We start from the raw sequence: 24,138 nt of genomic DNA on the forward strand, positions 1-24,138 counted from the left end.
TTCTTTTCAATGTATAATAGAGAATTTAATTGTATAATAATTGTAAAAAACAAAAATAGAGGTTTCTACTTCACGGATTTTGCCTATCACGGGTTCTTTTTGGAACGTAACCCCCGCGAAAAACAAGGGTTTACTGTAGTTCAGTTTTTCAGTGATGTTTTTGGTCGTGTTCTTTAATGTCAGTCAGTCCAGGTTCATGTTAATCATCCCCAGCTGTCCTCATTTCTGTTCCTTGTCTTCAGTTCCTTGTCTTCAGTGAGCAGAAGTGTCTGGTTTTCAGTTCTACATTGTCCGGTCATCCGCTTCATCTGCTTTTTGTTTCTCCATGGATTTTGTCCTGTGTAGCTTTATTTATTAAATGTTTACGGTTCTGCCACCAAACCCAGTTTCCTGCGTTTTGGCTTCCACACCTCTAGTTCCTTACAGCTGTATCCAATGTGACTCTAGTTCTATGTTGGAATTCACAGCCAGATAAACTCTGTTTTGCCTCTTAACAGGGGCTTTTGTTGTGATTGGTGAGATTTTAATACAAAAGTTTGTGAAACTGAATGATACAGTTTACAGCAGACAATTCTAATCAGATATTAGGTTAAACAGATACATTTATTGTCAGACCTGTAGTGAGGAAGCTATGAACTCACCATAAATACTGTTGATTTATCATGAAATTTTCCAGTATTTTATTTTGAACTTAGTGGGTCCCTGCACAATCTGCACTGTGTTGAATTGATGTGCAGTGTTCTGGCTAAAGTAAAAAGTGACTCCTTGACTAATATAGAACGTTTTTCTAAAATATAATCCAAATTTAGGATAGTTAAATCAGTGGACGATGACTAGTTAGACTGGAACTCTCAGGTTCAAGCTACTTCACTTCAGTTCTCTGTGGGGCAGCAGCTTCTCTCGCTCTCCCTAACTCTCTCTGGTGGTTCTGAGTCCGAGCGAAGCCACAGAGACAGAAACGGCAGCTCAGAACCACGTATTACAAGAAAATAGGTCTGATAGAATGCCGGGGGGGGGGGTGTTTGTAGTCACATTTCTTCTTGCTTCTATAATAGAAATGTATTAATCTTAATACAGAAAGAAAAAGCCTCCCTTTAGCCCTATGAGTACATGTGCATGTGCCTGCTCTGCTCCTTTCTAATGCATCTGCTTGTTGACAAATAGATTCATGTACGTCTTTGTTTTCCTTGTCTGAGCTGGAATATCGCTCCGAACTGCACCGCTGAATAGCTCCGATATTCCTCGCCATTTTTCTTGCACCAGTAATTTTAGGCTGGGGGTTTGAGGAGCTGTAAGCTAGCTAGAGAACTTGTAAACAGAAACCCATAACTCTCAGTTATGGGGGGGGGGGGGGGGGGGGGGGGGGGGGGGGGGGGGGCAGGGTTGCTCCGTGCTAACAGTTCAGCCCACTACTAATAGGTGAATTTCTAATGAGCTACTGCCGCTCTGTAGAAACTATGTCCTAGAAAACAACAGTTTTTAAAAATATTGGCTCAAAAAAGCCTTATTATAATAATATATAAATAAAACCCTTTTAAAATAGATCAAAAGATGATTGAAGTGGGTCTCTAAAGAAACTTACACATTTAAATGAGTAGATATTTGTAACAGTGTTCTGTGCCACAGATGACTTTCAGAACTGAGAAATACAAATAAAAAGCAGAAGTACTTGTGATTTTCATATCCATGATGTTGGGCGTGTTTGTGTGTCTTACCATTAATGACACTGGGGGAGAGCAAGGTGGAGTCACGGTCGCTGAGGCGGCAAGCGCCTTCCTCCAAAGACTCTGGTCCCGCTGGTGGGGGCTGACCCTCCAGCGAAGCTACAATGTCTGCACGGTCGATGTTCCTCAGAGCAGTGTAAAGGCTCTCCACTGGTAAGAAGACCGACCAGGAATCAACAGAGAGAGAGAGAGAGAGAGGGTGTGTGCCAACATGGGTTATCAGCAAAAAGTATTTTCTGCACTTAAAAGCCTTAGATTTCTTCCAAAAGAAATCAAAAAAAGCTGTATAATGCCAAATTGATGGATTCTGGTTGTGTTTACTGATTTTGAAGCAAATTTAAGAGGTGCACAGCGCTTTGTCATAATATTGGTCTGTTTTTTTGACGAGTTGGAAACAAGGTTGGGTGTTATTGTAAATACCCTAACATGGCTAATGTGTAGCAGTGTCAGAATGTTTTTTTTTTTCCGTGTTGCTCACAAGGTTTGGAGTTACAGTAGTGTAGTTACAGTACCATTTGTTTTACTGATCATTCTGGTTTTTACCTATTGCAAACAAGTTTGAGAATTGCAGATATTGTGATGGACTTATTTCTGGCTCTTGTCTCGCTTAATGCACCTCATAGTGCGTCTTTTTTATGACATAAGTTCTAAAATAGAATTTATTGATGGTGCGTCTTATAATCTGGTTGTGCCCAATAGAGTGGAAAATACAGTAGTTGTTTTAAACAAACTTATGATTGTCTTCATGGTGATGTAAATGGGTGGAGGGGTTGGACTTACTCTTGGCCTTCTTGCCCTCTCGGCTGGCCCACAGGTTGAGCAGAGTGGAGCTTTGGTCCAGCAGGGAGTTTGGATTCTCGACACGGATCCTGTTTATGTCATCCACACCAAACTGAAGCTCTCTGGCCAACTCTGACAGCAAGAAAAGAAAAAAAAAAGAATCAATTAAAGGCCAGTATAGGGAAAGAGGACATTAGCACTAGTTATGTTTAGGACTTTGACCTTTTATCAATAAAGAAATTATCTTTTGTATGTATACGTGCATGCAAGCGTGTTTCGTTCAAAACTCTCGCATTTATGCATTGCTACACAAGTGTAAAAGTCATTTTTTTGGGCTTTTTGTACAAAATGAAAGTTAAACCAGGTTGAACTTTGACCAATCAGGCACTCGTATGGGTAGCGTCCGTTATAACTGTGTGTCAGCTATATGAACTTTGAAGGAGATTCACACAATAAAACAAAGTGGCACATTTCAGAGTGGCCTTTTCTCTAAGTCACACCTGTGTAATAATTATACTTCTCCTCAAAGGAGAAGTGCCACTATCACAGATTTAGACAGATTTCAGAAGAATATTTGAGAGAAATTGTTATTTTGAATGTTTGAGTTCGTCTCATGACAAATGGGAGCAAAAACAAAAAGTGTTCAGTGAACATTTAGATGATATTCTATAACAGAAATCTTTGTATGGGAAATTACTGTTTTGGATTGCTTACCTGCCCAGCTCAACCCCAGCTGTTCAGATATTATGTTGATTTTGATCTCCGTCCTCTCCATGGCGTTCACTGTTACTGAAAAATAAAAAAATGCAATAAGTTTAAACACAACAAATATTTCCTAAAGACAGGATACTGCAAATGACAAAAAAATGTATTTACCTTAAATTACAAAGTACATGACAAGCTAGGCACATTTTTTAACAACACAATTTGCCCTTTGATTCAATAAACTAGATTTAGTCAACAACTAATTTTTGAAATTTGACTTGGATTTAATTGCTATTAAAATTGTTGATGGCAATTCTTACCTTTGTCTCTGTTGTAGAGGGAAAAGTAACACCCACAACTTTACTCATATAATCCTCAGGGTTAGGACACCATGTGAACAGGTGAGGTCATACTCTTGAGTTCATTCAGGTGCACCGTAGTAGCATTCAGTAAACATTACAGGTAAACTGAGGTGCAGGGTAGCAGCGCCGAGTACTTTGTAGACAGAAAAGACCTTTTCTCTTCCCTTCAGTCACAAAACAGGCAAATATAAGGGCTCCTCTGTCTAACTCCACTGCGAGCTCCTGCCCATTCTCAGTGCTAAGCTACAGTTCTAAAGCTAAGAGTATCTGCTGCCATGCCTTTGGAAATCGCAGTGGAGACACCAGCGCCATGCAAAAACCAGTCATTCACCAACTGTCATAGCTACAGGACACTGGGCAGAAGAATTAACCCGCCAGATGCCATGGAGCCATTGTTGTCACTTTTGACACTGCTGACCTTCTTTTGGCTGCGCATTCATTTGGGTTTTTCTGTGAGCACTGTGGATAATGTCGGGCCATACTGCAGAGCAGCGCACTGCATCCAAGGCTCAGTCTTTGTGCCATGCTTGCACATGAGATAAAAGGAGGGAAAATACACGGGGCAGAGTAGGAAGCAGGGTTTGGCGTAAAGTGCAACATTCTGTGCTCTCTTCCACTTCATGATATTTACAGGTATGGAGAGAGCTAAAGGTCGAGCAGGTGGGACTCACCTGCAGCGGGATCGTTCAGTGCACTGTAACGCTCTCTTAGGGCAAGAGGGGTTAAAGTTCTCCTGCGCTCCTCACTTCCAGCAACCTAAGAAAAGATGAAAATGTTGGTTATTGTCTCGAACATAGAACTTCTTAAAAAAATGTATACACCATTTGAACAGCTTAACCTTTAGAAGATGTGAAATACTGTTTTATAAAAGTGCATTAAAGTTCCACTACGATCATCTTTTGATCTATTTTAAAAGCGTTCCTGGTGGTCTTTTAAGTAAGAATACGCCGTTTTTAGACTAGAGTTTAGGAAATAGTTTCTACAGAGCAGTGGTAGATACCAAAGACTCTAAAAATGGGACCCAATGCCTCCCTGCTTGACACACAGCATTAAGGGGTTGGATTGGGGGGTTGAACCACCAAGTGGTTCCTGTGTCTGCAGCTCACCGCTCCCCCAGGGGATGGGTCAAATGCGGACACCTAGGTGTGTGACTGATAATGGGACTTTAAGTCACAAGAAATTCACCTCTGAGTTCTGTGGGGGACTATTGGCGTGAAGTAACCCCGCCCCCTTTTCCCTTCCTGTTGCTGAGAGCTCAGGGCAGGGAGTTTGTGGCCTAACTAATGTATTTTCTACGTGACAAATTAGCTCTTATTCAAATGTAATTTTTTCGTCTGCTCCTGAGTCACAACAATTTGGATACAGATATGCTCAAAAATGCAATTTTGAGCCCAATTTTCTTCATATATGTCCCTCATCATTACTGCCACAAGAACATATTAAAAGCACCAAACACTCAATTTTGATTGGAACGGGTATTTAATATTAGACAAAATTAAAAATGTGTTTACTTTTAAATGTCTTTAATTTCCAATTATTCATGACAAAATGTCCAAAGTTTATTGTATCTATGTATATATATATATATATATATATATATATATATATATATATATATATATATATATATATATATATATATGTATTTCTTTGTCTTTTTTAGTTTTTTTATTTTTATTTCTAGAAATAAACAAATTTCAAGCGACAGTTATTCCATGGAAAGAAAAAAGCTCAATTATAGGACTTGACCCCTTTTTTAGGGGATTGACTGTATACGGTAACTGGACTGAGTAAGTCTGACGTCACCCACAGAAAAAGGCTTTCTTCTGGCTCCAACTAAATGAACTTAATTCAATCGCCCTTTTTTTGTGGTAGGTGCACGTTGACATGTTGGAATCAGAAAATGTCCATTGGTCTGATTGAGGATTTCTATGGCAACCACTCTCACCAATCAGGAGTGAGATTGTTGGAAGGCCCTGTCACTTGAAAGCAGGCCTGGGTGAATCTGTCAATCAAACGTTTTGAATGTTCAACAGGAGACCACATACTTTTAATGAGACATTTGATTTGCCATTTTACTGTATAACTTGAATAACTTGATCTACAGAACATTTTGTTTTGTAAAAAATGAGGATTACCAAGAACGTGTTAAAAAAAGTAGCAGAGAAATAATGGTTATTCTGACAAATATAATAACTCAGTAATAGCTGTTTTTTTCTTTGTAGAACTTTTCAGGATTTCGGCTTTTTGAAACCATTGGGTACTTCTTATTTGGAATGTGAGAGGGGAGGAGAGACTCTATCCAGTTGTCATACACAGTCAATAAGTATGGCGCCCCCCAAAAAACTCCAAGACTTAACTGTTGCATGCACAATGTTCTTTTTAATGTTTATTTTAAAAGAAGCCAGACTGAGATGGTTTGGACATGTTCAGAGGAGGGATAGTGGATATATTGGTAGAAGGATGTTGGATATGGAGCTGCCTGGCAGGAGGGCAAGAGGACGGCCAAAGAGGAGATATATGGATATCTTAACAGAGGACATGAAGTTGGCTAATGTTAGGGTAGAAGATGTTCATGATAGAGTGAGGTGGAAAAGGATGATTCGCTGTGGCGACCCCTGATGGGAAAAGCCGAAAGAGAAAGAAAGAAGATTTTAAATGATAAAATTCAAGGATTATTTTAAAAGACCAGTCAAGTGACTGATAAAATATTTATAACATTTTAATAACTAATAACATTCTAAACAGGAAACTGTCATAATTTTGCGCAATTTCTACAAAGCAATGCCACTTTATACTATCACCACTTGCAGCACACGGGAACTTTGTGACCTTGTGCAACTAGATTGTTATGTATTTATTGTATATTCTTTTCTACTCAGTCACTTAACTTTTTATCTTTATCCTCATACCGACAGACAGTCGTGCAATACATTTCAGTGCATAAAATTTACTATGTGTGTATTATTGTTTGATTTAATAAGAATGAGCTCAACTTCAAGATTTACTGTTCACTGAATTTCACAAAGTCAGGTTTTGCTTTTTTTACACAGAAAGCTTAAAAAGTTCCAGCATAGATAGTTCAGATGTTTGCAGCCAAATCTTTGCACCTAATGACTAAATGTAAATGTCAATGTAAGTTCTCACCTTGACACAAGGTGGCATAGTTATGTTGAGGTTACATAGCACATGCTGGGCGTCCTCATACTTGGTGCACTTTCGTAGAAAAGACAAAAACCCTGTGGCTTCCTTGTTGCTGTCTCTGACCTGACAAATGCAGATCAAATAAAAGAATGCGTACAAGAGGAGGCAGAAACATAGAAAAAGAAAAGAGGAGCAAAAGAAAAAAATAGATCAGGAAAAGCGTTAGACCTCCTCCATGGCGTCTCGAGCATGAGGACAAAAAGCAGGGGGAAAGGGATGGAAGCAGTCCACAGGCAGGCAAGAGGGAGAGATTTACCTGCACATTTTACCTGGAGATCTGTCAGACCAAACAGTTACAGATTGACCGTGAGAGAAAGAAAGAAAGACAGTGAGACAGACACGTACAGAGAGGCAAGGCCGCAAGATAGGAGGGCAAGCGAAGAAAGTGAGGGCGTCACAAGGACATGCAAACAGTTACCACTGGGGGTCATCATAAAGATAAGGTAACTTGTCTGTTGCATGGCTACAAGAATACAACTCGCTGATATTCAACGGCCCTTTACGTCACACTGACATACAAATGAATGTACAGACAGAAAGACAGGGAAATAATACAAACGGCGCATTAAAAACAGAATAACACGGTCACAGACAGAAGCTTCTATGCATGCAGTGACAGTGTGGAGTCACATTGCAAAAACACAAAAATGTTTGATTACAAGAAACTTTTCATTGAGGTTTAACTTTTAGATTTGTTGCAAAAGTGTTGTCCATCCATAAAAAGGTTTTGTACTTGTAATAAGAAAATTGTGCGTCTGTAAAAGTGTTTCATAAACGTAGGAAAAAATTGTCTGTTCGTAAAAATGCTTTGTCCGTGTTTGAAATGTCCAAGCACGCACTAATTGGGTGACAGTAAAAGCCTGCTGATTGGTTGATTTATTGCGAAGCAAAAGAACTTGTACTTGTAACGTAGGTTTTGTTACTTGGATCAATGCTCATGGTCGTTTGCGCATGTGAAGATTCACATACAACAAAGTATTTTTACGGACGGACAATCTTTTCTACAGTTAAGAAAATTTTTTACAGACAGGCAAATCTCTTATTACAAGTAATACATTTATTTAAAGACAGACAACAGTTTTGCAAAAACTATTACTTCGTATTTAACGACTAGTTTAAGAAAAAGTATATTTGAATATCTAGTTGAGTCATTTGATCTTGAAAATATGGTATTTTAAGCAAAGTTTCTATAGAAACAAGTTGCTTTTACTTTACATAATATGTCTTAGACAGAAGTTTAATTTTCCAGAGAAAGGTTAGCTCAATTTAGGGAAACCGGAAATTTACCAACAAAGAACAAATGAATTTAGCAACAGCAGGACAGAGGTTTGTTATTAAACATACATTTAGGTCTATTTTTTATGACAGATTTATCTTTAGGATGTTTAGAAAAAGGATAGTTAAGCTGTTTTACAACTCAAAATAGGATATATTTAGGGGGGGGGGGGGGTATGAATGCTGTATATCAACTTCAAAGATATGAAACTCTTTTTGAGCAAAAAGAGCTCACAGTATTTTAAGTCAGTTTTTACTTACCAGAGCAATACACCTAAATGTTGATGTTTTCAGCCCAATTTATAATTCAATTTTGTTTTAAAAGGGCAAGAAATTAAAAAAAAAAATCTTACCAAAAACAAAATCTACTAGTTCCACTGGCAGATTATTTCACTTATAATTAGAGAAAAACATCTTATACTCTGAATTTGTTTTGAAAAGGACATTTTTTACTAAGAAGAGCTGTTTGGTTCTGCTGAATTTTAGATTCAGTCCCTTTAAAAGTAGTGTGCTGATCTTTTTCCAGTTTGGTCCAGAAGAGACAAATGTCAATTTACAGAAATGTTAAGTCTGATCTGTTTTGATTCATCCTTTGTCAGGTTATATTTCTGCACTTCTGTGGCATCACGTTCCCTCAGATTTTACCCAGAAGCCTCATGGAACATCGTACTGGCACTTTTGCACACTTTGCAGATAATTTTCTGTGGACTCTGACATAGTAAATGTTCTTCTTTGAAGGATGTTTTCTCTGGTTATAAACTGGACCAAGACTGTCCAAAGATTTTTATAGATGTGCTCCTTTGAACTACGTTCAACGCACATTCAAGCGGCCACTTCCAATGAAAAGTGTGTGGATAAGTGCATTTCAGGTTTCCGCATTTAAAACGCTCACGTTCACGCATACTAACGCACGTTTTCATAACTGTTTCTGGGCTCTGTGTACAAAATGCATGGCCAGTTAAACCAGGTTGAACTCAGACCAATCAGGGATTTGGTAGCGAAATTTGGTGTAAATGGTAAACCCAAACATGACAACGGGCCTGATGACGTGTGACCACCGCGGGCTGAACGCATGTCAAATGCCCGGTGAGTACTTAGCTTAACACTTGACATCAAAATACACAACGCTGTAGTTGGGGGTAATAGGATATTTAGATTTTTTTGTTTTACATTGTGACTTTATTTATCCGAACAAAGTCATTTGAAACCTGCAAACACTTATTAAAATCCCAGTTTTTTGCTGGAAAAGACTCGCCGGAGCTGATGTGTAAGTACAGTAGTATGTTTGAGGCGTTTTAAATATTCTCTTTTATATTTAATCTGTACAAACACTGATATTTCTAAAGGTATTGCAGCTAAAACCATAGATATATCTACTCTGGACAGATGATCTCTAATGATCGCTGCTGGACAGCAAACAAAAACCTGAATGTAGTCAGTACTTCGCCCAACTCATCGTTGTTCTGAGGACTGTTAAGGTGCACTAAAAGGCCGTTAAGAAATAAACAGATTACTTTTCTTCCTTTTGCATTGTTGTGATGGTTTGCTGTAAAGTATTTAGCTAGCATATTGTCTTGAACACCAGCCTAGGGTGGTAAAAAGCAAGGTGTAACAAAAATCAACATGTAAATGTTTAGATTAACAAGTTACTTGGTCTCCAGCTAGAGAATTTTAAAAACAGAGAGGAGGATGAAACCAGACTTTTGGGACAGAAACAAGCACAGGAACAGGGATTCAGACACATACCTTGACAGACACTGGCAATCTGTTATCTCTGAAGGCCTGGAAGCTGAAGCTACGAGGCTGTTGGGTTGCCTTTCGGATGGGCACCAAATTCCCAGAACACTCCAGGTGAAGCGGCATCCCTTCCATAAGCTGAGGAAAAAATGATCATCTTTGAGTACTTTGCTTTTTGTATGAACTACTCAGAAAAAAGATCAACATTCTGATATAAAACTATAGAAACTTTTTTTTGTCAGTATTGTGTCCTCTGCTAACCTCAATATCTCGACTGCGTGCCACTTCGCTGAAGTTTTCATGCAGCTCCAGAGTTTTGTCCATCTTGTCGTCTGTCATGCAGTAACATCGCAATCGGCCTTCACGTGCTTCATTCATCTTTGCAAAAATAACAAACTTGGCCATGTATGGAATGGCCATCAGCTCCTTGTACAGCAAATTAGCAAAAGTCACTGCTTCTGCCGTGCGCGGACAGTCTGCCAACCAAAATCTGTGAGAAGGCAGAAACAGTGAAAGTTGAGCAAACTAAGTGAGAAAATAGCAAATGATAAAAGTTGCTGTGCAAATTGGAGTAGGTAAATCATGGGTAATCAATTGTTAGGTAAAATGATAATAATGAAGATAATTAGAAAAATAAGAATAACCACCTTAGAGACCAATTCAAATGAAAATTATGTTTTTGGTGTTTTTAACATGTTCTTGTGGCATTTTTCTCAGATAATTGGGGGCACAAGCTTCCAGCTCCGCTCTATTCTGATGCACCCACTTGTAGACGACTACATCATTTCACGTCTTTGTTTTCCTGGTCTGAACTGCATCTGGCTAAAACTGCACGGCTGGATAGCTCCAATATTGATCACCATTTTTGTTGCACCAGTAATGTTAAGTTGAAGTTGTGAGGGGGTGTATGCTAGCAGGAGAGAGTGACGGGTGATGGGAAGTGAAGGCGGGGTTGTTCCGTCAACAGTCCCATCCACAACTCAGAATCAAATCTCTGATGAACTACTGCAGCGCAGCAGAAACTGTGTCCCGGAAAATGACACAAGCATTTTGATGTTGACCAAAACAGTATAATCCATATCATAATTAAAAGATCACTGGAAACACTTTTAGATCAAAAGATGATCAGAGTGGGACTTTAAAGCTTACCAGTATATTTAATAAACTATTGTTTTATTCACCTCCATTTTTTTCAGCTACTTTTATCATGTAAATGCAGTTTTATTCACTAATCTTTTCATTACTTTTTTTGTAACTTCAGATGCTTGTAAATACTGTGGAAAACTTTAAATCAGAAGAATGCACAGCAGAATATGAAATGTTTAAAAAAAAACGAGTTCACCTTGCAGACACGTTGGTGGTAAAACTGGCACAGTTGTGAGCATACATCAGCTTGGTGGTTCCAGTGATGTCCTCCCACTGAGCTGGAGCTGTTCCACCTGAATCAGCAAAAGCACACTGTGACATCCTACACACTCATCAGATCTTCTTTTTCAAACAGGAAAAAGAACAACATGAATGGAAACTTCGCCCAATGTTTGTGTAATGAAGTAGTACCTATGACGCTGCAGAGGAGGCGTAAGCTGGTGGTGTCTCCTTCGCCTGCATCACGAGGACTTTCCCGCCAGGACGGTGGTAAAGGAATACGCAGTCCGATGGGACGATGGAATTTGCGCCTGCGTGGTTCAATGGTCACCACTGGACTGAAGGTTGCCTGGTTACCAAGCTGCCTTGTTAGCAGTTCATCCGGGATTGGTTGAGCCTAAAGTTTAAGAGTCGAGGGGAGAGCTCATCGCAAATGTGGCAAAATGTCAGGTTAGAGGCAGAAATAAGGCTGCGTATGAAACGACAGATTAAAAAACAGCAATCGAAGCCAGCCTGAACTCAAACAAAAAGGCACAGCCAATGTGTGAGAAACCAAAAACAGAACTCACGCATGCAACAAAATTCATACTTCACACCTGACCCAACCCAGAGCATCTCAGTCAGTGTGGCTCACAACTTAAATCAGGAAACTGAGGAGTGATGAATGGCTGGATAAAAGCAAAACACAGGCAGATCAGAAGAAAGCAAATCAAACTTCCATCTCGTGCAGGTTTCTTTACTGTCGCATCAATGCAAATGCAAAATAAAACGATCAAAATAACCAATGACTCAGAGATTTTCTGCAACGGTGAAAAACCACTAGTAAAAGTAAAAAATTCAAGTAAAAATTCAGCCATCCGATAAGCATGCTGGCATATTAGTTACATTTAGTTTTTAATTCAAAACATTATCATCTGACCCCCCCCCCCCCCCCCCCCCCCCCCAAAAAAAAAAAAAAGATCTATCTTCTTCTGCATTGGTTGGTTACCTGCAGTCCCAGCCGAACTCTCTTAGTGACAGCAGATTCGGGGAAGATGGCCTCCACATGAGGCACCAGTTTACTGGTCAGCCGGCCGCCTTCTGGACCAATCAGGTCACTTTCCTGTTGAATGCGGGAGACGACGGCAAAGTAAAGGGGAAAATCTGTGGAGATGATCCGGCGGATTCTCTTTTTCTCCAGTTCCTCCTGACTCTCCAAGTCTGCAGAAAATGAAGACAGACCAAAAACAAGTCAAGACGATGAAGGAAGCGGCCAGCATCTATATCCGGAGCTGTTAGGAAAAGGCGCCTTTGTGTAACGTTCCTGAGACAGTTTTCACACAAAATCCCTCCCAGAGATGACAAGATTAGGGGTGTGTCATCCGTAGAAGTGCCACTTATTACTGACCTTCATCCATGCCGTTTAGAATTGTTTCCAGGACTTCGTCCCCATAGCGATTACGATGCTCCTTCCAGACGGAGCCGTTTTCGCTGCGTAGGACGACGAGCTCTCGGTCCCCCCGACCCAATGAGGCAAAGTGAGGGATTTCCACTATCACAGGTCTATTGAAGGAAAAGCAAATGTAAATCCATAACTCTATAAAGGTAATGTCACTATTTGATTTACAATAAAAGTGAATAATATAAAGTAAACGTTCAAGAAAAAACGTTCAATGATGGTTCAATTCCACTATATGGTCATTGATGTAGCAAAGTAATTATCAAAGATTTCTAAAAGGTGAAGATTAAACATCTGTTAAATAAAAAATATACTAGTACTAGTTTTATAATATTTTAAATGCTCCCCGAGTTATTATCCTAAATTAAACCAAAATCCCTTCCTGGTTTCTGTTTAGCAATTGATCTCAATTAGTTCTGACTACGGCATCCCATCCACATTTTACTGTTGTGTCATGTGACATAATGTTCAAAGAAAGATGCTTTTTATTTTGTTTTATTATGGAGTTTCATTATGCAAAGGTCAAATTACGGGAGAAATGAACTTCAGATGAACTTCTAACAGATACTGTCGAGATTTAAAAATCACAAAATAACAACTAAGTGCTATCAATAGTTTATCAAGAACAAGTTGGACTCACCCCAGGAACTGCATACTGGACGGACCCAAGGAGATGATCCGACTAGCGAGACCTTCCCCTTCCACCAGTGGAGGAGGTGTGGTGAGTTTCTGCGGCTTGACAAGGCGGCAGGTGATGCGGGTCGGTGCTGCACAGGTGCGAGGAGGGATGATGACCCGCAGGCCGTGGTGTCTGCTGCCTCGCATGGAGCCTCCCCGAGCATCCACCATAAAACTCACTAGGAAGCTAACAATCACGGAAAAGAAATTGCATACTTAATTAAATTGCTGACGGTGATTATTTTACAGCACATTTATCAGGATTACAGCAGAAGAAGATGAATGCTAACCTCTGTTATGACATTCTTGAGCTTGACTACAGTTTTACTGTTTTTTATGCACAAAAGCTTTCCGACTTTGAATTGGCTCTTATCACCTGATCTGTCAATTACTGTTATTGGTATGTTTTCTTAGCAGAAAGCTTTAGCTCTAAGAGTTGTTAAGGCTTAAGTGGTTCTTTCTTGAGTTATGACCTTTTTCTCAGTTCCAAAGCTGTGCTGCCAATTCCAGTAATGATGACCCCACGAGATATGACAAGTCAGAGAAACGACAGGGTTATAATGCAGTTGATGTCTGATTGGCTCACCCTGTGTGAATGGGGCTGGCCACGGGGCTGACGTTGTCTGAAGTCTCTGTGGCTGGACTGCTGGGGATCAGCGAGTCTTCGTCATACTCTTTTGGCAAAGGGATGGGGGTGTGCTGGGGTCAGAGAAGCAGAAAAATAATTTAAAAACCTGATCCTATGTTCAGCTATGGCTATTGAGTGAAAGCTTCCAATAAAAAGTCTATGTCTATGTGCGATTCGGGCTTCCGTGGTCAAAACTCTCGCATTCTCAAGCAATATTCAAGTCTGTTTTTCGACTCTGCGTACAAAACATACAGCAACTGAACATACACGGAAGGTTAAACCAATTGAATTTTGACCAATCAGGGACTCAGGTTTGATAGTGATGCATGGGTGGTGTTCCTTCTAATTCACAGAAGTACCAACCATTTGAAAATTGTTCATGGAGGAGAAATTAATAATTGAGGTCTGTGTCTGGTTAAATTATAAGACACCCAGTCTTTTATATATCAGAATAGAGCTGTGAAAGAAAAAGCCTGGAGCAACATCTGCGAGATCTGCGCAGATAAAATTCACACCAAGCCTTTTGTAAATGTAGGTACATGCGCTAGTTTCAGGTAGCGACAGACCAATTTGAACACTATATGCTAAAAGCGCGTAGAAAATCCCACGTTCTTGAACGATCCACTCGTGCTCAGTATGTACGTATTGGGCATTGAGGAAGCATCAAAATTAAAACAATCCAAGTGCTAAACCCTGGTATTGAGAAAACTTTAAGAAATAAAGAAAAACTACAGTATTAGATAGCAAACAAAAACCAGGTCGCTTGTGAAAAAGTGGCTTTTTAACATTGCTTTTTTTGTAGTAGGAGAAAATAACTAATGTGTCCACATAATCGAAGCACACCTGGTCCAGCTGAACCGTCTCTGGAGACACACAGGGGATCCTTGGAATAGCAGGAGAATATGGCCTGTGGCAGAAGAGATGAGAGAAATGTAGGGCATGACACAAAATATTCTGCAGCACAAAATCTAATAATTCAGCTTCTTCTTGCAAAAAAAATAAAAGGGATAAAATGACTTACGTGGTTCCAACACCCCCCTCAAAATCTCTAAGAGTCTTTTTAGGTGAGAGAAAGTCATCATCCTGGTCCTTGAAGTCATCGAGTTTAAAGTATCGTGCTCCATCCAAACCTAGAAGCTCGTCGCCTGTGGGTGAAATGTGAAAGTTTAAAAATAGGGCTTAAGGAGAATACAAGTTACCAAGAGACGGAGAATGCAGGTAGCAAAAAAAGGAAAATTTAGGAGAAAAAAGGATGAGATTGTGGGGAGTGATCTCAACTTTGAAATACTCGCACCTTTTCCAGAAAAGAGAAAATAATCAGCAAGTTCTCAAATGATTGGATGTTCTTCAATCATTTTTAAGACATTCAAGTTCCTTATTTGAATTTCTCGAAATGTACTTGACTTGACTCCCAGGTGATAACAGTAATTGTTACACCTCCATCTTCATCCCTTCGCCTTCAAATAACCACAGAAAGAACGACCACAAAGCAACTGCACGTGTTTCGCTGTAAGCAATGGAGGTAAACCAACAACAAAGCTAATGAGGAACCAAAGGGGAGGACTGGAAAACAATGAACACAGTTCAGGACACTGCATGGAGGGCAAACTGCAAGGCACCTGGTGACAGCGTTATTTTATTTTAGTGAGCATGCCCACAGATGAAGGATGAGATCACATGGGGTGATGGCTGTTTTCTGTGTAGGAGAAAATATCTCAATTAATAAAGAGGACTGAGATTAGAGATTAAAACAACAAATAAACATATAATACCACAGAACAAGACAGAGATGTTCACAGGTGTGCTAACATCCATCAGTACAAGCTGTTCAGGAAATGAAAAAAAAAACATTAATAAAGAAGGAACAAATGAAACAATGAGACAAGTAAAAAGGGGAAAGAAACATATTTTTAATTCAGCTTGGGTGTAACAATGCCACCAAAACAATTTAAAAAAACCCACAGAAGCTGTTTAAAAGAGAGGAAGGGCTGCATTAGGCAGCTGCCTCGCTTAGATTGCAGGCGGTTTCACATCTGCTACATGGCGTCTTTTTAATCAGTGAATGGATGAATTGGGCTGTAAAAAGCAGGAGGAACATCAGTGTTTAATTAGAAAGAAACAACTTTACTTTTATATACAAAACAACTGGAATCCTGTCAAAAATTCCCAAAAGCAGATGTTCATGTTGTGAAAAAAGAAAAAGTGTTGTTATGCTGATGTAAAAATTTGAAAATCAAGTTCCCGGACAGGACAAGACAGATGAAAGGAAAAAAAAACAATGGGGGACATAAGAAGGACAGAGAAGCTGACAGAGCTGAAGTAGGAAACATATATATATTTTGAAAAATATTTAGTGGCAAACAGATAAAATGGCAATTTAGTTCAATTTAGAATGAAGAAACAAGTTCACCAGCCACTGGACTGGACAAGGGAAAATACAGACTCATTCCTACCTAACGTTAGTTGTGCAACCCCTACAAAACAAATGGAAAAGGTGTTATATCCAGTCATTTATTAAAAGGTCAACATTTAAGGAAAAACTTTGATATTTGGTGTTCTCCAATGAAGTCCTCTTGCATAAAATCAGCTGAAATAAATAAACAAAACTTTAACTGTAGTGTTTTAAACTATATCACCATTTGTATAATATCTTACACATTTCTGAGACCTCTATCTAATAGCACGATCATACCCTTCCTTAAGAATCCATCATATAAAACTTGGTCTGTTTTCAACCCTGTAGTGCATCATCATTCCACTGGGGGCAGTAGAAGAGCTTTTTCTGCTTATTTCCAAATGGCTGCCTCTGTGAAATCTCAAAAACACTTTTGGCAGGAAACAGTTTAGCTAATTTACAAAAACTTTGTGGTGTTAATGACTCTTCTAGTGTTATTCTTTTTTTTAAATGACTAATACATGTATTGAAAGAGTTTAACATTTGTTGATATTTGTTTCTTTTTGATATAGTGTCACTGTGTTAAAAATGTGTGGATCAAATTTGAAACAGTGGGTAAATAACATACTTTTTTCCTGAATCCTCATGTCAAAAATGTATTGCAATTTTTTACTGGTTTAAAATGGTTTAAAAACATATTAATTCCCCCAAAATGTGTATTTTCTGTGAATCTTTTATTGGGCTTTAAAAGTTTAATAATAGAACTCTATAGCCCACCTTCGTCTTCAGAAACATCCAAAATCTCATCGACGGTCTCTGGAAAGCTCATCCGATGCTTTTCCGTAGTGATCTATAAAGAAAAAAATTATAGGGAAAATAAGTAAAGTACAGATACACAAAAGCATGACAATAAAAAGAATAAAACAGACTAATTTAAAACAAATAAATTGATTTTTGAGACATTGGAGCTTTGTCTTTTAGCAAAAAATGAAGCATGATGTGCAGCTCACCGTGGAAACAGACTCTTCCGTAACCAGCTTCAGGACGTCAATCACAGATATGTATCCTAGCCGCTTAGCAATGCCCAGGGGGGATGTCCCATTCTATACAGAAAACATGTTAACACTTCAGAATTGAAACTTTCAGCTTTTCTAACAAATTCTGCTTTACTCTTATAATTAAAAGAAAAGATGACATGCCAGTTTTAAAGATGTATTAGTTTTAAGGAAGACTGTTAGAGGGAAAAAAATGTGTTAACCTATATGAGTCAAAAAGTGAGGAATTAAGAAGAAGATGAGTTTTATTTTTATTATTTATAAATCTTAGATTAGCTCATAAGTAAGCCAAGCAAAAGTTACAGGTCTCACAATCCAGGCAGAATTGTTCCAAGTTACTTTTAAGCTATTTTTATAACCCAGCATTCAGATGCACAGAAAAGCGCTAAGCCGCGCAAACGTGCGCGATCATGCGTCGCTACACCAGTTTCTACGATTGTTTTCGGGATTTATGTACAAAACGCAGGACTATTGAACATGCGATGCAAGCTAAACCAAGTTGAACTTTTACCAATCAGGGAAAATCAGTGTTTTTACAGTGACGTATGGATGGCATCTCTTTTAATTCACGGAAAATCCAACTGTTCAAAATTGATGAGAGGAAAAATTAATCATCGCGGTTTGTGACCAGACGGAATGTACCACACCAAGTCTTTCATATATCCGCATAGACCAGTGAAAGAAAAAGCCTGGAGCAAAATTTGTGAGATGTGCACCACTGTGACATTTCGCACCAAGCCCCCTTCTAACTGTAAATGTCAGACATGTGCTAGTGAATGGAAAACGAAGCCCCTCCCTGCTCGTGCAGTGTGAACATAATGGACTGTAAAAAAAACTGTTAAAAAGTATATGTCTCACTGAAGTAATCTCATTTGGAAGTGCTCCATGTTTCAGCAACAGGGTGACGATGTCAGTGTGGCCCTGCTGAGCCGCCTGGTGAAGGGGGGTGTAACCCATCTGTATGGATGCAAAGAGAGTCCAGTCAGGCACACAGCAGCACTTTAGTCAGTAATAGGATGAGAAACATGGTGGTTTTACCCTCGTCTTGGCGTTCACATGAGCCTGCTGCTGCAAAAGGAACTTCACCATTTTGATGTTGCCATAGTGACAGGCCACGTGAAGAGGTGTGTAGCCCATCTAAGACAAAAAGAGAAGTGCAGATTGAGCTGCTTGGTCTTTCTGGCGTCCAGTTATTAGGGGTGTATATATTTTCCTCTCACATGATTCGATCTCAATAAAAAGTCCACAAACTGATACATAAAAGATTCAACTAACTTTGTGGCAAGGCGATATAGTCCGATTATTTTACCTTACTGGATACAATATTCAATTGGTATTAAAACTGTAAATTAAAATGCCTTTTAACAAATACATTTTGTTTTTCTGTGGCACTTTTTATTTAACACTAAAACCACTGGTATCGTTTTTGATACAGGCATTTCTGAGACCCCTATCTCATTAGCATGGAAAATTCCTTATAAACCTATTCTATATGGCTTGGGCTATGTCCGAATTCCCACCTTAATCACTAACTACTAAAAAACCTATCTAGTGTGAGACTATCTAGAGCCCTGGATTTTAAAAGCAGTTTGAAAACCATGCTCACTACTTTTTTTTGTTTTAATGGAGAATATGACGTCCCAGATTCAAGTACATTTTGTTTGCAAAAATTTTTTGAACGCAATGCATTGTGGTCTATATTCACCTTATCATTTCATGATCTAGTGAGCATCGATGCACAGAGCAGAAAGGCTTTTCCTGCTCATTTCAAAATGGCTGCTTCGATGAAATCTCGAGAAAAATTTTAGCAGTTTTCAAACGTTTATTGAGAGAATAACTCATCTATTGTTGAGATTTTTAAATGACTACTTGCTGCATTGAAAAATGCTAAATTAGTTGATGATTTATTCTTTATGATACAGCGACACCATGTTGAAATGTGTAGATCAATTTGAACACTGAATACTCATGTCAATATTTTTTTTATTTTGAACTAACATCAGTGTGAGCAACGTTACTTAATATTGTCATAACTGATTTTATATGCAGTATGTATATATGTATATATATATATATATATATATATATATATATATATATTTCTCATTAAAAATATCATTTTTTTCTGGATTTCATCATAGGGTTTTAAAAAAAAACATCTTTTTGCTTTGACCCCCTGTGTTTAATCAATTTTTGCATACATATCTCTAACTTTTATGTCCCTAGTGTTCAAACTTTCACGGCAGAAGGTTTTCAAAACCCAACAGCTTTTTTTGAAACCAAAATTGGCAGTGTTTCTGCCTCTAAATTGACTTCAAAAGACCAGAGTGCCAGTGGTTGTGATGTGACTAACCCGCGAGGCAGCATAAACAGAAGCCCCTTGTTTGACCAGCGTGTCTGCGATTCCCACATGACCCTCCTGAGCTACGAGATGAAGAGGAGTCAGTCCATTCTGAAAAATGACAAAACAGAAGCACAAAAAAAAACAACATTCTTTTTAAGAGCATTTCCCGTACTTTCTTCCCAGAATGTAGAATCACTTTTAGCAAACACTAAAAAATGTATACTACAGCTCTTCGAGAGATAAATGAGTAGTCTCATTCCAACGCACCTTGTTTCCTAGATTCACGTTGGCCTGCTTGGAGATGAGCATGGCAACCATGTCTGGCCGTCCCTCCTGTGAAGCCAGGTGCAGTGGCGTAATGCCTTGGAGGGATTCGCAGTTTGGAGAGGCTCCATTCTGGAGCAGAACACTGGCCACCTCGATTTGGTTCTGCTTGGCAGCTATGTGGAGAGGCGTGTAACCGTTCTGTGTGGAGAAAGACAAGCAAGCAAACAGGGATGCACGGCGCTCTTTCAAAAACACCCACAACTTGAATTTAGCATAGCTGCATAGGTGATGGCACGTAGCACGTTTGTGCTCCTGCAGTGCGTGCACACATATGTGAGCCTCTTACTCGGGCAGTGCTGTGTGCTGATCCTCCTTTGCTGACCAGGAGTTTAACAACATCCAGGTTGTTGTGATGGACGGCCACATGAAGCGGTGTCAGGCCGTTCTGTCGACCACACACGGACATTTATAAATCCAAAGACAAACCCACACAGAAACATGTATATATGAATCACAAACTATGGTCAGAAAGCAATCAGCTGATAAAAAGAAGTGATTGGAATGGAAGGAAGCTTGCAGCTGCTCCTCACTCCTGATGTGCAGGAGCAGCGATCGACAAACCTTTCCGGCTGCGTTGGGGTTGGCTCCTCTTTCCAGAAGGAGCTCTGCCACATCCACCTTTCCGTATTTAGAGGCCACATGGAGAGGAGTGAAACCTTTCTGCTCGAAACAAAACACACACCTCAAAACACTAAAAATATGACACGCACAAAACTACAATCAATGTTAAAATGAGGAAAGGTGAAAAAGTCACCCTAAAGAAAAGCAAATTATGTTAAAATAAACAGATTAGATCAGGGGCCTGCAGCCTCAGACTCCGGAGTCACATGTGGCTCTTTTACCCTTCCATTGTAGCTCTCTGGTTAAGGAAAAAAAAATAGATTTTGGCTTGAAAAGTAACTGTAAAGTAAAAGTATTTAGTAAAAAAAAAATAGAAATAAGGTGAACTAAATTAAACTTAATTCATCTCATTCACAAATAGTTGAAACACAGTACATATTACTCTGCGAGGCACCTGACTGCACTACCCGTGATGCTCCAACAATCCATCAACCAGTTCGGCTTCGTAATTTGACAAAGTTAAACTACATTTGGAAAAGTTTTCGAACTTCTTGTAGCACAAAAATTAAATTTTTGGTTAGTAAGGACAACCAGCATTCATACTCAGAGCGCACTGGATTACAAGGCGCACGTTTTATTTTTGAACAAACTCAAGGATTTTAGGTGTTCCTGAAGCTACCTTCACACCGCCATCGGCAACGTGTATTTAAACAACCACTTTCAATGAAAACTTTATTTAAATGCACGTTTAGATAAAGGCGCGTTTCAGGCTTCCGTGTTCAAAACTCTCATGCGTCACTATGCAAGTTTCTACGATGGTTTTCAGGCTCTATGTACACAATGCATGGCCTTTGAATGCGCATAAAAAACTTAATCAGGTCAAACTTTGACCAGTCAGAGACTTGGATTTGGTAGTGACATATGGATGGCGTCCCTTTCAATTCACAGACGTGCCAAACCTTTGAAAATTGAACATGGAGGAGAAATTAACACTTGCTGTTGGAATTATATGACACCAATTTTTTTCTATATTGGAATAGAAAAAAAAGGAGCAAGACAAGATTTGGTTTGACATTTCATCCCATGCCTCTTCTAACTGTAGGTCGTGGACACGTGCTTTTACCGAATAGCAACAGTCCAGTGTAAATACCATGGGCAAACAGGGGGCATGTGATGAAGGTTCCAGAACACGCAAAACACACATTCTTGATTTCGGGTCAGGTGTGAACGCAGCTTTATGGTTCAGAAAATGTGGTAAAGGTCACTTAATCAGCTCTGATTTAAGAAGTTATGTTTACGATTGTCTTATTTAGCTACTCCACAAATGGTAAAAAAAATTGTTTTTACTAGAAGTTTTTTCATTATTATTATTATTATTTCTGTCAATCTTTCCAATATCTACTACCTGTAATACATTTGATGCATTGAAATGAGTGGAACAGAGTGGCTTTTATTTTGAAAGGAAGTCATCCCAAAAGTGATAAACTATTTCATATTTTGAAAAAAGGCAATTTTCTTTTTATATTTTATTTATGCCGAAATAACAATAATAATAATGTCAATGGCATAAAGGCATTTGGGTAAAGTAAGAGTTTTTGGCTCCTGGTTGTGTTCAGGGAGAAATTGACCTGAATGGACCTTTAAGAGTAAACGATTCCAGACCCCTGGATTGGATAGCTTGGGTAGCTTTAGAACTAACCTTTGTCATTTTGACCTGCTGTGCTCCGGCGTCTAGCAGAATTCGGATGGTGTGGATGTGTCCCTCGCGAGCAGCAATGTGTAAGGGCGTGTGTCCTGCAGTTGTGGCTGAGTCTGGGTTGGCCTTGTGGTCCAGGAGCAGCTTGACAAGCTCCTTGTGGCCCATTCGAGCGGCACAGTGTAGGGGCGTCTGGTCGTCCTGCAAAACAGCACCACGGAAAGAGTTTGGGAAATTGAGGGGTGAGAACACTAAAGCTGAGTGTGTCTGCAAAACAGCAACTAAAAAATGCACCATTGAAAACAGAGTTTTTTGGGGGAAATGGTGCTTTATACCTTCGCCCTTGCATCCACCTGCGCTGCGTTCTGCAGCAAGAACTGAGCGACTTCACAGTGTCCTGCTCTGGAGGCCATATGGAGGGGAGTCTCCACTTTCTGATGCAGATAACAACAGGAAATGTTTTTTTTACACTATTGGAACCAGTGTGTGAACAAAATGGATAGATACAGAATTATTTTTTACATAATAACAGCTAAAAACATCTCTTTTGAAGCATGTTGTTATACATTCTGCTGAATCCACTGTTTCTTCACATGAATTTAAAAATTCAACAAAACATTTAGAACACATTTTTAATTGAAAAAAAAAAGTATTTATAGGAAAAAATGGCTTGTGACATCAAAAGAGAAAGTTTTGCTGGGAAAAAAAAAAGTTGCTTACCACATTGGAAGCATTAGGTGAAGCTCCCCGTTGGAGGAGATTCTTGACAATATTCAGATGACCCATGAATGCTGCTACATGAAGAGGAGTGAGACCAGACTGCACACACACAGAGCAAGGAATCAACACGGAACTTAGGGATTTTTCAATCAGGGTTACTGCAAGATTTTTTTAAAAAGATTTTATGACTTAGAAGTAATTAACTATTGCTTGAATGTAAAAAAAAAAAAAAGTACAAGGATGGATGGCATCGCAAAAAAAAAAAAAATTCTCCTTTTTTCCATCATTACTTATTGGACACATAAACCTGTTTTTGGTTGAAAAGTTTTTTTTTTTGTTTTTATGACATTGTTTGCATCGTCACTCACCTCAGTGACGGCTTCTAATGAAGCAGAGTGCTTTAGGAGCAGGTCCATGGACCGCATGTGGTTCTTCTTGCAGGCGATGTGAAGAGGCGTGAAGCCATTCTGGGGGAACAAGCACCAACAGTTCATGTGTACATTAAGGAAGAGAACCTTCCTGTTCTCTTATGTCAAAACTAAAGGAACCAGGGGCGGAGCTCTGGGGGACGCAAAGGGGGCAGTGCCCCTTCCAGCAAAAAGATTTGTCCCCTTACTTGCCCCACAATTTTGGAGTCAATGTTTGTGTCATTATTGACAAAGATTAAGAAATCATCAACACAAGCCTCTTAAATTTGCAAAAATGACAATTCAAATAAAGATAATCATAAAAAAACACATGTTCTAGCTCTACCACTGGAAGGGACTATAACTATTTAGCGTTTTACTTTGACAGAAACACGCAGCACTTTGTGGATCAGGGACTCACCAAAGCACGAGCATTGGCTTTAGCTCCCTTGTCCAGGAGAACTTTGGCCATGCGGTGGTGACCACAGTGGGCTGCTACATGAAGCGGGGTTAGGTGGTCCAGCGTGATATCGTCGATCTCAGCGTTGTATTGCAGTAGCTGCCTGACACAGTCCATGTGATCCCCTTGAGCTGCCATGTGGATTGGGGATAACCCGTTCTATGTGCACAGAAATTTAAATAAAGCTTTATTACAGAGAAAGATACCGTTTTTAACAGCAGGAACATTAGAATTAACATTTAACAGTAAAGCTACTGGTGTAGTAGTACAGCAGGAA

At 39.2% G+C, this 24,138-nt stretch overlaps 1 protein-coding gene across 21 annotated transcripts in view; it reads right to left on the bottom strand.

Moving 5' to 3' along the window:
* ank1b (ankyrin 1, erythrocytic b) overlaps nt 1-24,138 on the bottom strand; it is a 75,852-nt gene that overhangs the window by 15,003 nt on the left and 36,711 nt on the right. For 16 of the 21 annotated variants that reach the window (XM_023960473.2, XM_078955742.1, XM_078955739.1 and 13 more), the window contains 29 exons: nt 23,823-24,020; nt 23,363-23,461; nt 22,995-23,093; nt 22,610-22,708; nt 22,278-22,475; nt 20,579-20,677; nt 20,304-20,402; nt 19,958-20,155; nt 19,700-19,798; nt 18,385-18,483; nt 18,205-18,303; nt 17,302-17,394; nt 17,069-17,141; nt 16,350-16,370; nt 14,918-15,041; nt 14,740-14,803; nt 13,855-13,967; nt 13,231-13,455; nt 12,540-12,694; nt 12,141-12,352; nt 11,345-11,549; nt 11,130-11,226; nt 10,049-10,277; nt 9,797-9,925; nt 6,719-6,838; nt 4,243-4,327; nt 3,219-3,293; nt 2,505-2,636; nt 1,716-1,874 (listed from right to left, as the gene is read on the bottom strand). In XM_023960473.2, the coding sequence (XP_023816241.1) occupies nt 1,716-1,874; nt 2,505-2,636; nt 3,219-3,293; nt 4,243-4,327; nt 6,719-6,838; nt 9,797-9,925; nt 10,049-10,277; nt 11,130-11,226; nt 11,345-11,549; nt 12,141-12,352; nt 12,540-12,694; nt 13,231-13,455; nt 13,855-13,967; nt 14,740-14,803; nt 14,918-15,041; nt 16,350-16,370; nt 17,069-17,141; nt 17,302-17,394; nt 18,205-18,303; nt 18,385-18,483; nt 19,700-19,798; nt 19,958-20,155; nt 20,304-20,402; nt 20,579-20,677; nt 22,278-22,475; nt 22,610-22,708; nt 22,995-23,093; nt 23,363-23,461; nt 23,823-24,020 (3,697 nt within the window). The remainder of the gene's footprint in view (nt 1-1,715; nt 1,875-2,504; nt 2,637-3,218; nt 3,294-4,242; nt 4,328-6,718; nt 6,839-9,796; nt 9,926-10,048; nt 10,278-11,129; nt 11,227-11,344; nt 11,550-12,140; nt 12,353-12,539; nt 12,695-13,230; nt 13,456-13,854; nt 13,968-14,739; nt 14,804-14,917; nt 15,042-16,349; nt 16,371-17,068; nt 17,142-17,301; nt 17,395-18,204; nt 18,304-18,384; nt 18,484-19,699; nt 19,799-19,957; nt 20,156-20,303; nt 20,403-20,578; nt 20,678-22,277; nt 22,476-22,609; nt 22,709-22,994; nt 23,094-23,362; nt 23,462-23,822; nt 24,021-24,138) is intronic. The other 5 variants (XM_078955745.1, XM_078955737.1, XM_078955736.1 and 2 more) reach the window with 1 other exon arrangement.

Source organism: Oryzias latipes, chromosome 12, assembly GCF_053564925.1.
Source record: "Oryzias latipes strain Hd-rR chromosome 12, Olatipes_Hd-rR_3.1".
NCBI lineage: Eukaryota > Metazoa > Chordata > Actinopteri > Beloniformes > Adrianichthyidae > Oryzias > Oryzias latipes.